Source organism: Fusarium tjaetaba, assembly GCF_013396195.1.
Source record: "Fusarium tjaetaba strain NRRL 66243 chromosome Unknown NRRL66243_c0000010, whole genome shotgun sequence".
NCBI lineage: Eukaryota > Fungi > Ascomycota > Sordariomycetes > Hypocreales > Nectriaceae > Fusarium > Fusarium tjaetaba.
In genome coordinates, this window is record NW_023501206.1 from 27,870 (window position 1) to 43,035 (window position 15,166).

The 15,166-nt window shown below is 49.1% G+C and overlaps 5 protein-coding genes across 5 annotated transcripts; 3 read left to right on the top strand and 2 right to left on the bottom strand.

The window, feature by feature from the left end:
- Positions 1–2,258: 2,258 nt before the first annotated feature.
- Positions 2,259–4,087, bottom strand: FTJAE_195 (negative acting factor; the record flags this gene model as incomplete). The annotated part of the gene is made up of 4 exons (XM_037348092.1): positions 2,259–3,017; positions 3,066–3,215; positions 3,268–3,918; positions 4,028–4,087. 4 exons carry the CDS (start codon positions 4,085–4,087, stop codon positions 2,259–2,261), a joined length of 1,620 nt encoding a protein of 539 aa, XP_037212543.1.
- Positions 4,088–5,967: 1,880 nt separating this feature from the next.
- FTJAE_196 (uncharacterized protein) lies at positions 5,968–7,716 on the top strand (the record flags this gene model as incomplete). Its single annotated transcript, XM_037348103.1, has 2 exons — positions 5,968–7,216; positions 7,265–7,716. The coding sequence occupies 2 exons, from the start codon at positions 5,968–5,970 to the stop codon at positions 7,714–7,716; spliced, it is 1,701 nt and encodes a 566-aa protein (XP_037212544.1).
- A 608-nt stretch (positions 7,717–8,324) lies between these two features.
- FTJAE_197 (uncharacterized protein) lies at positions 8,325–9,422 on the top strand (the record flags this gene model as incomplete). Its single annotated transcript, XM_037348114.1, has 4 exons — positions 8,325–8,393; positions 8,534–8,831; positions 8,890–9,193; positions 9,272–9,422. 4 exons carry the CDS (start codon positions 8,325–8,327, stop codon positions 9,420–9,422), a joined length of 822 nt encoding a protein of 273 aa, XP_037212545.1.
- A 664-nt stretch (positions 9,423–10,086) lies between these two features.
- Positions 10,087–10,746, top strand: FTJAE_198 (glutathione-dependent formaldehyde-activating; the record flags this gene model as incomplete). The annotated part of the gene is made up of 1 exon (XM_037348125.1): positions 10,087–10,746. The coding sequence occupies one exon, from the start codon at positions 10,087–10,089 to the stop codon at positions 10,744–10,746; it is 660 nt and encodes a 219-aa protein (XP_037212546.1).
- A 696-nt stretch (positions 10,747–11,442) lies between these two features.
- FTJAE_199 (uncharacterized protein) lies at positions 11,443–15,126 on the bottom strand (the record flags this gene model as incomplete). The annotated part of the gene is made up of 2 exons (XM_037348136.1): positions 11,443–12,532; positions 12,581–15,126. 2 exons carry the CDS (start codon positions 15,124–15,126, stop codon positions 11,443–11,445), a joined length of 3,636 nt encoding a protein of 1,211 aa, XP_037212547.1.
- Between the last annotated feature and the right edge of the window lie 40 nt (positions 15,127–15,166).

Below are 15,166 nucleotides of genomic sequence, written 5' to 3' on the forward strand. Positions count from 1 at the left end.
GAAAGGGAATGATAGCAGGAGAACCAGAGAGGTCGCAAGGGGGAGCCGGAGTGGTCTTTTGAGAGATTCAGAAGCTCTAATTAACTGATACAACAACGATCGACGCCTCGAGCTGAGGAATAACAAGCTTGGGCTCTCCACTTGACCCCTTGGGAACCAGATGAACGCCGTTGTGTAAATCATGTCGATTATTGATTGACAGAACAAGAGACAGCCCAGACAGCGGAGCACCCCGTTGTTTCTCAGCCCCTGGCCCACTACATCATCGATTTTCCCGACAACTTAGTCTGGATTTGGTTTCGATAGGCATTGAGATATGTACCTAGGCGTGGGCAAGGCGAAACACAGCCTGTAGCGGGTGCAATGGGCGCGTGGTGATGGGGACGCAGATGGTACAGCTAACCCGGAGCTTGGGGATAATAGCGATTAGCCAAGTACCATGTGCTGTAAATTGTACGGAGTACCTAGGCACTAGACAGGCTGACAGGTCAATTGAGAGTACAGAAGCACACCTCAAACATGAGCGTCACCCCATCCTCATCTTAGCATATCCAACCGGATATAGCGAACGCAAGGCCAGCAAGGGAAACGCCTCCGCCATCAACGAGACGAGCCAAGCAAAATGCAAGAGTGAGCATTTATTACACACCAACATTACCTGCAAGCGCACAAGCTTATCCGTACACGAGCCACAATCATGGTGAGTAACCGGGCCTTATTTCCTGTTGGTATTTTTGCTCCCCCGGAAACTTGCGAGCTGGCATCGGGTTCGGTTGCAGTGTCGTTCATTACCAGATTCATCACGGGTCTTGGCATCGACGGTGTGATGATTGGGTCACAGAGACGTGGCGATGACTTCACATGCTCCCGGGGTGTGTCCTTGATTTGTTATTTTGGTGTTCAGCGTTCAGTTTCGGATTGTGTGATCTACGGACCCGACCGTGAGTTGATGTTTTAACTAGACGATCCGATTCACTGATACTGTCATGCAATGCAGAAGCATTGTCTGCTTGTCCATCCCGAGACTTGCGAGGGCTTCTTTCTCGTGTACAGAGTAACGCAACGCAACGGTCGTGGAATCCGGGGTAAGACTCGGTAAGAGGAGGAGAAAGATGCAAATAGCAACCCAAAACAAACTAATGTAAAGGATGCAGGGATTGTATAATGTTGGTTGCGCTGTTTTGTGTTCGATCACGATCTGGATCATGATATGAAAGATGGTGGTTGGCTCGGATGCCAATCCATCCGTTTTTAGTCGCACTGTATGCCTAGGTGATTACCCCTTTGTATACACAGTGTGCTGCGCCCAAAAACAAGATACGTTTATCACTTATAATTATAGCACGTCGCGCCTGTACCAACACCCAGAAAGGTCCATGGGAAAGCATAAACCCCAAGCATCAACTTAAAATCTGCAGTGTTTCCAATTCGAGAATTAGCTGCTTTAACACGAGCCGCATCAAAATAAAATAGCGTGCTGTACTCCGTAATTGGATCACCTAGACACTGCCGCCACCCGCCGGACTCGTGCTGTCCTTGCTGATCATGCTCTCTTCTCGTTCAACGTTATCTTTAGACCAAAAAACAAGCTGGTCAAGTCGCATGTTCTTGAGCACGGTCTTTAGGAAACTTCCGTCCCTCCCTTTTCGGTCCTACGCTTCCAAAACAGAATCCTCTTCGTCTTGCTGCAGTGACATAACGCACCGCCACACCTCGCTTAACCGGGATTAACAGCTCCCGCCACAAAGACGCCACAATTGTGACTAGAGAATCGCATTCGTGAAGATGGTATTGGATATCACTGAGATCCATGAAGGGTCGCGTAATTTGCATTGCATGCTGACATGCAGTACTGAAAGCTAAGCGAGCCCTCACTCTTGCCACAGTTTTATCTATCGCATCTCGTACCGCCGCCTGAGAGGTTGGATCTCCAGCCGGGGCACCTCAGCAAGGTCAGAATCTCACACCGAACTTTTGGGTGTCACGGAGCGGGTCTCGGAGTCCTAAGCAGCCCAGATCTACTGACCCGGAGCGGATCTGAGATTGAAGCCGTCTCTGTTCTTGTGGGACTTTCTTGGTGAGACACCGGAGTTGCTCCGGGCAAGGGGCCCCTGAAATCGGTGATCAATGTGAGGCTTTGGAAGGGGGCTCAAAGATAGATCTCGCAATAGGTACATTCTTCTCATGTTGAAAGAACATCCAAGAACATGATCAGTGTTCACCTGTTGGAACAGCTCGTCGAAATTGGGCTCTGTTCATTACATTAATCCTCTACTAGTTGGGAGCGGGTCAAAGGCCGCATCCTCAGCCAGCTGTGAAGGTGCCTCTGCTTCTGGCGGCAGCGTAGACTCCCCTTTGTTAACCTTTAGACCCTGCCTCACTCCAAGCTCGCGGCCGATGAACTGTAACGATTCACCCGCGGCTTCGCTCTGCTCGTTTAGCGTTGACGGCACGAGATAGACCGCCGTCAGAGGCCATATCAATTTCAACGCGTCAAACACTGTCCTTGGTGATGGGTTGTTGCGGAAAGATGCCGGGTCGAGATGTCGATTTACCGCCTCCATGACAAGTTTTGCGCTGTCTCGAACCCGGTATACGCAATGGGAGCGTAGCACCTTGAGCTCTTGCAGGGGAATAGGGGCATCCGGATGGTGAGTTAGAAAGTTTGCGTAGGTCAAAATGACATGGTATCCTTTTACTCGCGCCGAGTTGAGCATGTTTCGTAGATAGGGGTTGAAAACTTCGTCGATGTAATGGTAGTCTGCGTCAAAAGTCGTGAAATGATCTTCGGCTTTGAAAACAATACCAACCAAGTCGTAGTACTGGAGAGCAGCGGTGTCAAAGTCTCGAGCTCGAATGATATCGAGCATACGCTTTTGAACGTGTGCCATCTTGCAGATATAATCGCCGACTTCAACAGCCAAACCTTCTCCGGGATGAAGGGTTTGTCTGATGGCGGCAAACCATTCCTGGGATTCAGGAGGGCACTCAAGACTTGTCAGGAGACACCGCACTTGCTAACAGCTTGTTAGTTGGGAGTGAGAATCCAGATCAAGGTGACATACCACCATGTTGTAAGCAGGCCAGAAACCCATTCTCGATCCCGGCCTTCGCAAAGAAGCCGTTCCTCTTTGCTGAAGAATACTGTATAGCCCATTGGTATGGAGATGCCATGGGTTCAGGGGTGATATGCGGTTGATGGAGCCCATAAGAAGCTATCAAAACATGAGTATGGGAGCAGTGGGAAGAAGAAACCATGTTACTCACTTCATAGTTCGTCAGAATCCATACTGTCGCGAGAACATCGTCTCTCATTGCGCCCTCTGGTGTTTTGAGTGCTTCGCCAACAGAGCTCAAGGTTTTACCAAGGTAAGTACCAAGTTCCTTGTCAGTCTGCTCGACAGATCCGTTGTCGATGGCGGTGGGATATCGCAGGTTGGTGATGTATGTGCGGGCAAAGAGATGAGTGGCCCAAAGAAGAGGCCCCTGAGGACCGCTCTTTTTGTATGTGTCATGGAGGAAATCCAAAGTATAGTAGACATTGAGAAGGATCGGGATGGAATGGGCGGTCCAATGCTCATTAAGGGATTGCGGCAGGATGAGAGCTCTTCCAGTTCTGGTGAATTCGACAAGGTCGACTATTGTAGGTGAGACGGGGCTGAATTCACGATCAACTTCTTCAGTGACTGATGGCGTGGTAGCATCTCCATTTGACGAAGAGGAGGAGGAAGATGAGCCAAAAGACATGACAGACTCCCCACGAGTCTGAGCCGTGGCATTTTGCTGAGTCCTCTTCTTCCTCTTCTTGATGGTGGTTGGGTTAGCATTGCGAAAGACAAGCTCCTGTTCGTCCCGATATCCCGGGCATTCAGTCCCATATTTGATGCATCTTTGACAGGATGGTCTGCCAAGATCACACTGTTGATGTCGTCAGCAACTGGATATGTGATGGGTTGATATGCTCGAGCGTCTCTCTTATGACATAACCGCGTAAGCACAGGATGAGTGGCTCAAGGGTCGAACAGACCTTGACACGTCGTGATCGACAAAGATGGCAATCTTTGCTCGGCTTTCCCGTGTTGGGCATTATTCAAGAAGCGACAGGACGCACGGATAGCGTTATGGGTGTAACTAGGTATGGCCAGAGAGTCACAAGCCCCGTTATCGTTGATGGATAATCAGAGTTGAAACGGGTAATCCTTTCGAAGCTGTCGTCGTCGGAAAGGGATTAGCGGGTCATACAGGGCCGAAGGGTGGATACACAGCAGGGAATACGAGCATCACGTGCGGGGAAGCTACCAAGTATAGCATTGTCCTTTTCACTGTTGAAGCTATCACCACCTTTGGTCAAGAGATAATCTCACTTGAGATAACCTGGATTACTCGAACGTGGTCGCCCTCTTGAAAGTTGATGACGTTTCAAGCTTGAAACTGACATCCTACAACTAAAGGTAAAGAGGCGCAGATACAGATATATTTCATGATCATGACCCCAGCGAAACGTCACCTCTCGGACACAACCGACTAGTAGAAGCATAATGCAGAGTGTATCAAGCTCACAAGGGTATAGCATTTGGTCCCGGTCGTATACTTTGCACACAATCTCATGTTGTCCGCAAGATGTTAAGGGCTCAGTTCGTAACTGCAAGCCCTAGGAGGGCCATATTGGAAAGCTTCAGGACTTGAAGATGAAAACGAATTATTTCGCCCTGCTCACGGATAATAACCCATGGACTTTATCTCGAGTTAACTAATTAATGATATGCGGTAATTGCACCAACTCTGCCTCCTGACCAATAGATAAGGAAGAGTCAACCTCGCGTCGGATGGCATCGTGATGGTTCCATTCCTAGATACAGGTTCACCAGGAGCATGGAAGCGTCAGCTACAGAAAAATGATGCTTGCCGCTTGGGGGAAACGTGTTTTAGGACGAACCAACCTAGATAGAGGCCATATTGTCCCGGGATTAGTTACAATGATGCCAGATTCTCGGTCGACGGGAACGGAGAGGCCTTAGACGGTGTGTGTATGTTTCCGAGGCTTGGCGAGAACCATACTCCTTGATGAAACTGTTTTTGCCAGCGTTTAAAAGGCCCAATTGCCCAATGCTCCCGCCGTCTCATCAAATCCAATAAGCTCCAGTGCCACTGGTTTGCCGGCTCTCCAAGTTGGGCGACAGCCTCTGTTTGCATTTAGGCAGTTTCGAGATATGTCATCGAGCAGGTAGTGTGAATAAGTTCTAGTGAAATAATTGCTGAAGTGACTTGTAAAGTGTACCTAAGATGTGACAAATCCCCGAGGGTCTTGACTGGCAAACAGCGGGAGTATATTTATACACAGACTGTGAAGACACAATCGGGGATGTCAAATATCAATAGATATTTAGTCAGATATATTCATATTCTAATCAGACCCTCATACTTTCCACTGTAAAAGTATACTGGTATTGTATAATGTTTGTATATGCATATTGTTGTAAATATTGAATATAATCCCGTCTAAGTCATAAACACCAATGGTTGGGATGAAGTTGAGTTTGCGCGTAATTGAAAGAGCCCTCTCTACCTATCACTCACCAACAACACACAGGCTCAAAACACAAAAGCGGTTGGTGAGTGAACAATGACCCCTACAAGACACTGTCAATTAATTGCGTTTGTTACTGGCACCTATTGTTCGACTGATTGTCTCCAATGTTACCGTTATTGTTGCTGTCACTGCCTCCGCCACTGTCAACCGGCTGCCACTGAAAGCTTCTTGGGCCACTTGACGTGCACAGCAGCCTCGCCTTTAACATTCTCTTCTTCTCCGTTTCTTCTCCTCCCACTTTTCTTTCTCTCACAACCACAACATCCACACACACTCCCCATCGCAACTGACCGACTCTTGTTTCTCCCTTATACCTACTACTTCTTTCTCATCTACCCATAGCTTCCAAAGCACAACTCTACATCCACTCCCTCAAGATGAACGTCGAACTCCAAGCAAAGTTTTGCGGGTCAATCCCAACCCGCAGCTCTTTTATGGATTTCATTAATGGGGGCAAGTCTGTATACAGCACTGTGACCAGCAGTCCACCAAGAAGCCCAGAATCTGGGTCTCAATCCTCCACTCAGCCCATTACACCTAAGGTTGAGACTCCCAAGGATAAGACTGAAGTTCAAGACACTTCGTTCTTTGGCATCCAAGCCTCATCTATCGAGACCAGCATCCAACACGGCGCTGCAGAGCCTATCACTCCCGACTACACTTTTGTTCTTGGCACTGAAGATGAGTCTGTCACAGAGCAGTCTCCTAGTGAGCCCCCAACGACCGACAACACTATGGATGACCATACTACCAACCCCACTTCTCTTCACGATGTCACTATCCCTCAGATCTTCGTTACAGCGCCCACCACTCGTGAGTCCGGTTTAGCTGAGGCCGGTGTTGATGATTTCGAGTTTTTCGATAGTGGCGAGGAGTTCGAATTTTGCGATGAATTCGACGACGACGTCGCTGGATCGCAAACCCAACGTCTCACCCCGGAACCTTATGTCACCAAGGAAATGGCCGCTCTGGCTAGAACCACTGAAATTGAAAGTGTCGACTTGGAAGTCACTGGCATTGACACTGATCATTCTGTGTCTACAAAAACTAGCGAGAGCTTTTCTAACGAGAGCGGAAAGCCCTTGATTTGCTTTGACGAGAGCGGGGACCTCTACCTAAAGGTAGGACAGAACCCAGGACGGCTCATGCTCGTCGATTCCCGTGCGCTCAGCCGTGTGTCTCCCCGGCTCAAGCAGATCGTTTCCTTCAACCAGAAAGATCCTGAAGATGGCGGCAGCTGGACTATAGAGCTACCAGATGACGACCCTGTCCCTTTCACTGTGATTATGAATTTGATTCATACACGCTTCGAGAAGGTGTCCTCCAAGGTATCACTCAAGAAGCTGTACGGTGCTTGCATTCTCACCAGCAAGTATGAGATGACACAGATCCTACGACCTGTGGCTGAGCGCTGGTTTAAGGCCTTGGGTACCTCCACTGAAGACTATGGGCTCTTTTTTAAGAAGGCATATATTGCATGGGAATTGGGTTTCTCGGATGAGCTCAGCGAGATGATGGGACACGTCGTGCTCAACTGCTCGTTGGATTGGAACGATCAGCTCGTCATTGGAGTGAACAAGGAGCGACTTTCCGACTTTGAAGGGTTGCAACGAATCCCTATTCTTGGTAAGTACAACATGTTTCTTCTCTTGAGCTTCGCTAACTCCTTCACAGACTGCATCACAGAACACCGCGAGCTCGCTCTTGAAACTTGCTGGTATAAGAGCCAGAGGCTAGGCGAACAAGTCTTGTATAGCTCGGTCAAGGGACGTATGTGCGGCGCTTCCCACAGCCGAGAGGAAATGTGTCTGATGCTGGGCAAGATGCTAAGCAAGGCTGGTGAAGAAGGAATACTTGACCTTTTCCATTTTGGGGGCAGCCTCGACGTATTCCGGTCCTCGGACCTAGATCTGAAGACCCTTGAGCACAAGATTAGTCTCGTGGCCGATCACATCGACTTGTGTGGATGGTGCCCTGCAGTACTCGAGACGGTCGAGGAGGTTAGGCAACAACTTCGAAGGGCAGCCGATCCCCTCTACTTGAGCCATCTTCGGGCTTTGCAAATCCAAGCTGCCAAGATTAGAATGATTCCTGGCTTGGATGAAGATGATGACGATGAGCAATGAGGAATGAGTTTAGGGGCGAACGGGCGGTGTTTGATATCTCGATTGGTGATTGGCGATTCACATTGTGTGCGTGTGCGCGTGTGTCTTATTTGACAAGCATCTTCTCCTCATATTGATGTAGTATGAACACAAGGAGAGCTTAGGGACTACTGGATGTTTATCGTTGTTATTATCTCGAAGGGATGATTTCTCCATATTGGCACTAGCAACCAGATCCAGCCAAGTATGAGCTGTAGAATATTATAGGAGGGTGTCTATATACCAAGCTTCCGCCAGAATGCGCCAAAGTCTTTGTAAATAGCCCACTTGGTCCTATTTCACTTGCATGTATGTGTAAAAACATGGTAAGCAACACTAAATACTGCCTCTTTGAGATACCGCCAGTTTACCAATGCCTAAAGGTGAATGTTAAATGCCTTGACACTGCTGCTTACTGCCAGCTGCCGACTTTTATTACGAGCGTTGCACCGGCGAAACTGAAAGCCTTACGTACACTGCTTCTCTTACGTCTGTCTTGTTATGTTTTGCTATTTTTTCCTTAACCCCCTCATCTTCACTCTCTTCAAGTTTTCTGTCAGCACGCGCTGAATACGCACGCGAAGCTCGCCATGACATCGCCTGGTGCCTCGTCGCCCGATACCATCGTTTTCGACGGCAACGGAGATCTCTGGCTGACTGTCAGCCCGGTTTCAGAGACTCAAAGCCCACCAACAACCTGCATCGTTGGGAAGTGAAGCTTCCCAGGATAATCCAGAAGCTTTTGTTGTTCTAAGACACTGTCCACGCAAACTTCGACCATGCCCCTTTGGACCTAAAGCCCCAGGAGCTCTGCAACACATGCGTCTTGACCAACAAATACGACATGACCAAGACTCTGCAGCCTATGGCGACATCGTGGTATCAAAGGCTCAAGATTATGTGTCAGCGTAGTAAGAAGATGCAGGCATACAGCAAGAACCTATTCGTGGCTTGGGAGCTAGGGTGCCAGGGCGCAGTCGAGGAGATGCTCCAGGATATCGCCGGAAAATGGCACGTCGACGAGTTCGTCAGCTTGCTGATCGTTAGAAATACTCGGCTGATCAACTTGGAAACTTTCAGACTGATTCCTTTGATCGGTAAGTTAAGACGACTTTCAATTAGCCACAACTAGATATCTAATCCCGAGTCTGTCAGATCCAGTTGCTCAACACCGTGTCAAGATGCTCCAAGTCTTCAATGCAGGAGGCAAGGAGATAGCAATCGAGATTCTCGCCAAACGCCCGCTCTGTTGGCATACCGGCCCTTGCTCTGCTGTGAACCTCGCAGATGACATCCCCGAAAAGTTCATCCAAGCGACACAATACCTTGGGATAGATTGCTTCTTTATACCCTCGTTGAACGCCGACCAGATTAGATATCGAGGCAGTGTGTCAAGATTGCATCGCCTATTTAAAGTAGTCGAAAAGCCTACATTTGGAGAGCATCGCCCTCACTACTGGTGCGCACCTTTTCAACTGAGGCCATTCTCAAATATTCTTTCGGCGTTATATCAAAGACTGGACTTGATATTGTCTAGCCGTCATATGGAAGTGCTTGTTGGCCAAGCCTGCAAGATTGAGATGACGGCGCTTATGGGTAGTGATTACAAGGCCATTCGAGAAGACGAAGGCAGTGAAGATGACGAGAGCAGTGTTTTTCGGAGCCTCTTGGTTGATGCTCGACACTAATCAACATGTAGGGTTGATTCCCTTCGTGGCGAATGGTGCCCATTTCTAGAGATTTGTTCCGAACCTGATCACAGAAGAGAAACTGTAGAACCACTGGGGAAATGTTATATGAATATCATAGCGGGGCTGGCCATCATGTATGTTATAGCAGCACTGCCTATGGTCTCTCGGGATGGTATCTTATCTTGCACGGATAAATTCCTTGTCATCTCTATTAACTCTGTGTTCTGTCCGCCTCAGGGGGCAAGAAAACACCAGACCTTAATATAAGGTGTCAAAATAAACTTAGCAAAGAGTACCCTAAGCTTAGGCTAAATTTACCTAATATTTTCATCGCTTATAGTCAAGGTCCCGAGTTTTCTTTCCTCCCCTAGACCATGTCCTATCGCTACCTAGGTATTGAGTCCTTTCGTGAATTTCCTATTTAGGCCGTCCCGTTCACTCTCACTGGCCAGCTCCCATCACCCCGCTTTCGTTCGACATGGTCTTGGTCTTGGGAAGAGTGAATTAAAACGAGGACAATGCCACACGAATATTGTGTCTTTCCGTTAATAATTCTACTATTGGCCAGCTACTGAGCCCTGACGCTGTCCTTCTCCTTTATAAGCCCCTTGAGGCCTCTCTGTCTCCTCTCCCACCTTTTTACTTCTTCAACACCAGCACCATGGCTCACTACTCTCAACGCAAAGACATTCTTCCCCTCACCGGCGGTTGCGCTTGTGGTCTTATCCGCTACCAACTGACTCTTCTTCCCCTCATAGTTCATTGTTGTTACTGTACTACCTGCCAGCGTCAGACAGGCTCTATTTGCGCCCTCAATGCTGTCATAGAGTCCACCGCCTTGACTCTTCTCCCCTCAGCAGCCCCCACTATCGTTGGTTCTTCTTCCTACCCGGACCCTATCCCCGCTGCTATTCATCCCGCCTTTGCACGGCTTACATCCGCCGATTCAACTGCACGTGAGCCTCGCCCCGAGGCCGAACCCGTGTCTGTGTGTCTTCCTACAGCATCTGGCGTGGGACAGACCCTTGTTGGTTGTCCTGTGTGCCACACCGGTCTGTGGAATTACTACGCAGATGCTGGGCCTCATCTGCCATATGTTCGTGTTGGGACCTTGGACAGGCCCTGGAATATTCAGCCGGACGTTCACATTTACACGCAGAGTCGTCAGAGTTGGGTAACTGTCAACGATGGGAAGCCATCGTTCGAGGGCTATTATACCAGGCGTGAGGACTACCTGAGGGATGATGCCCTCAAGAGGTATGAGGCACTCAAACCGCAGGTTGTTGAGATGAAAGCACAGCTAATGGCCGGCTGGGAGTGAGTTACAAATGAAGTATGACAAAGATAGGAGAATAGCACAATACAGATCGCGAATTGTTACAAGCATTGTTTATAACTGCGCTCAAAGGCACGCACTGTCATTAAAACCATTATCATTATGATGCTCCAAAGCAGAAGACGCAGCTTCTGTATTCAACCTCAGCCTCAACCAATTTGGTATATACACGAGAGATCACGCTCAATGGCCCATCGCTCAGAACCTATACTGTAGCCACGATGGCTATGAACTTTGAATTGCATGCAGTCCTACTCCGTCCGTGATCACCTATCCCCTTGACCAACAAAGACCTGTCCCAATGTATGCCCCTATGGCAGGCTAATATATGCTATATGTAACAAAAAGAAGTAAAACAGACCGGTTGTTGCTCGATAACGCCTTAAAATTAGATGCCATATACAAGTATCATTGAAAATCTCCAACATATGAGAAGTTCACTCAGAGCGACCTGACTACATACCAGGTCCTTCATATCCCACATCTAAACCCTGGAGACCGGTTATATGCAAAGAAGCCGTATAATCACCTCAGTGATGTATGTTTGTGCGAAAGCAAACATGACCATGCTCATGCATGGTCAAGGCATGCAACAAGGCAAAGGAATCATGGTTGTGAAAGAACGTATTGCACAATGTGAAGAGTGCTTAGAAAATGAGCTTGCCTCAGGTATCACAGCCTCTAGCCGCCAACCTTGCGGAAGCCCTCTACTCCAAGGATAGGTATCTCAACGTCGCCAAGGTTTTCCATTCCCTCATCACGGCGACGCTCAACGAAGTTGTTGCACTCAAAAACAACCTGCGCCCACTCGGCGAGCGAGCGTCCAGTGTACACAGAATTCTTGATGTACAGGCCAGTTGGCTTAACAGGATCCACCACAGCATCGGTGAAAGAGCCCATGTTTGAGTTCGGCGATGGTGTCGGCGATGGTGAAGGCGATGGTGAAGGTGAGGGGCTGGCTTTCAAGCTAGGTGTTTGAGGAGATTCGTCACTCCGAATCGGAAGCGTGACCTCAAGCTTCCAACTTGAAGACCCATTTTGCTCATCAGTCGGACTCAGTGAATTTGCGTTCCTAGCATTATCGATGAGCCCTTGCTGTGGGCTGCCAGAAAACTTGCGTGTTGGCACTGCATATCCAGCTGGAACAGTAAAGCCGTTGACTCGTAAAGGTCCACTAATACGTGTCTGTGCTGGGCCGGGAAGTCGAGGGCGAGTCAAGAAACGATCCCGAAGAGGTGCTGCCTGTTGTTGCCAAGCAAGAATAAACTTGAATACATATTTCGGCTCCTCGTAGGTTGGCTGAGAATACAAGGAGTCATCTTCAGATGGACGGCCCTTGTTATGATTAACATTAGCGTTCCTATTTGTTTGGGTGGTACCAGAGGAACGAGACTCTGCTGTCTCACGACGGACAGTCTGGAAATCATCGTCCCATCCAGCGCCTGCACCCGTATTACCGCCAAGGGAAAGGACTTTTCCTAATAGTGACCATCGTTTCCTGCCGTCATTCCTAGACGGGTCAGGAGGCAGGCCATTCAGAACGCTTGTCTCGCTATTAGGAAGTTTCGCGAAGGAATCAAAGCTACCCATATATAGTCCAGGCTGGGGAACATTAATCTCTTGGCGAATAATCATAAAACGTTTACCGGGCGCGGGATTCACTGGTGCAGTTGAAGGGGGGATTCGCTGTTCTTGTTCGGCGGTGTGCTTTATATGCAGATAGTGAGACCACGTCGTCTGAAGTCGTTCAGCTACAAGGGCAAAAATTTGGCTATTCCGAGTCAGCAAGTACCACAAAAGCGAGGCGAGGACGCCTTACCCATCAACTTCATCCAGCGTTCCTGTATCTCGGCACATGCGCCAGCACAGTAAACGCTGGTAGTAAGCCCGAACCATCGGGCACCAATGGTTGAAGAACTCATTAAAGGTCTCCTCCGTGAGCAGCCAGTCCTTGCATACGGCCAATTTGCGCACAGGGTCCTTGGAAATGGCATCCCAAATGGAGTAGACCAAGGCCAACATTCGAATCTCAGACATGGTGTTGAAAGAGCTCATGACTTTCTGGCAAACGTCAAACCAAAATGCCCAGTCAAGATAGCTATTCGAGCAGTCAGGATCCTCGAACTCGCTATAGAGCACGAGCACTTCCTCCAAGAAGTCGCACAGAGTGAAACAAGCAGGGTGGTTGTATTTCGACACCTTGCGGGTCGCGGCTTTCATCATGGTTGCAAAGGTCTCTGCAAATGTGTGACGTGCGCCGGCGATCTCGGTTGTTTCATCTGAAAGGAAGTCTTTCAACAGCATGATGCATCGGTTTTCGGACATGCCTCTCATAACGTTGCTGACAGGGAGCGGCAGAGCCATTGCGGCATCAGCACCTGACATGGAGTCCATCGCAGGAGGAGTAAAGCCACCATCTATTGGAGACTGACGGTGAACTGTTGTATCCAGAACGTAAAGAAGCTGAGCTTGAACGAGAGCAAATGCGGGAGACCTGGCCTTTTCGAGGAGGGGCAGTCCAGGGGGGATGAACTGCTCAGAGAGTATATGGAAATATTTGCAGAAGATGAAGAATACATCTGTGTCTCGACCTTTCCAGCGAGCCGCCCAGGGACCTGTCCAAGGGATTCTAGACACCAGCATAGGCAACCTGGGAACCTTCTTAAGGCCATCCCACATACCCTTTGGTGATGTCCAGGCGAATACGCCAATGGTTGGAGGGAACAAAGCAGCAATGTCATCGCTCTCGCCTTTGTTCTTTTTTGGAAGACCAAGCTCGTCGGCTACTCGTCGAATGAGTTCAGGGGAAAGTCCCCAGAGTCTGATCAGGATATCTGCAACGCCAGGTGCGAAGAAAAATGCGTAGGCGCAAGCCTTTCCAGCAAAGTTAACCAGACTGACTGGGACATTGCGGAGCGAAAGCTTTTCAACTACAAAAGCCATTTGCTTGACCAGATTGGAAACAAACATGGTCCTAACATTGTGTTCGGCTGATTCTTCTAAGAAAGCCGCTTGGCTCGATGTGACAGAAGAGGCAGAAGAGGTGGTCAGAGATCGCGCTCGGACGCGCTCAGCCGGAGATCGGTTGATGAGTGGTAGGAAATATGATGTGGCTTGTCGCCATTCGTGTCGCGTCATGAGAAGTGTCGCAGCATCGAAAAGAACCGGACGATCAACACCAGGGACAGGCTGGGGTGCCTGACCATCCAGCATTTCCAGGATTGCAATCCACCACTTGTTCAAAATTGTCGCCCTTCGATCGACATCTTCGGGGTAGAGCTTCTTAGTGGACTCATGATTCATCGTGTTTCGCAGGAATGGGAGAAGCTGTGTTTGAACCTGCGACATTCGCTGGGCTGTGCTCTTGGCAAGAAATCCCTTGAAATCCATGTCAATGGCCTTGAAAGAAGACCAAAGGACGTCTCTTTGTTGAGGTGGCATCTCGACGGAGGATGATTCATCGGTCACGGTTGTAGCGGAGGTGGTGTCGCAGGTGGAAGATTGCGGTGTACGTTCTTCTGCAGCGATAATTGAAGCTGGCGCTGCAAGACTCGTGGCCGAAGAAGCACAGCTGTTGTCCGAGTCCGTGCTGGTATTGAGCTTTGACAGGCCAGCTTGTTTCGATTTGAGCTTCGAGAAGTAGCCGCTCGCTCGTGAAAAGGCTTTAGGACCAGCAGACTTGAGTGAATCAGTCGACTTGTTCTTATCTGCCTGCTCGACGGTCAGACCGGGGCGTTTACGAGTTTTTGTAAGCTTGATTGATGTTGTGCTCTCCGATCGATCACGCCCAGATACCTCCTCGTTGTCCTTGGCGGAGTCTGCATTCTTCATGGGCGACGGGGAGCGAGAAGGTCTCCATGACCGTTTGGCAAAGTTTGCGAAAGATCCTGATTTTGTCATCGTTCTCTGCAGAGGTTTCAAGTCTCCATTCGTTCCATCGCCAAATTTCTTGTCGCCAGCAGAAGTTGTCGGCCGAGGAGGTTCTTCGTGAAGATCTGTTGTGCTCTTGGAGCTTGATAGCCAACCGCGAGTGTCTATGAGCGAGCTTGTTCTTTTTCGGGCATGTCTGGTGGTTGAGGGCTCCTCTGGAACCTCTTTCGTTTCAACGATTGAAGGGGTTGACACCGGTGCCGTCGTGCCAGCTTGTTCCCCTCCGAGGAAAACAGTTGTATCGAGGTTGAACTCGACATTAAACGTGGGAAGATCGAAACTTGGTATTGACTGAAGGTCGGAAACGGTCTGGTGGTGCGGTGATTGAGTTGGGGAGGATTTATCGAGGGATGATAGCGAGAGAAGTTCTAGATCGGGGCTAGAGTGAGACCGCGGGAAGGAAGACGTCGTTTCCACGGCCGGAGCCATGATCATAGTTGAGCCTCCCATCTCATGACAAAACGATAGAATAAAT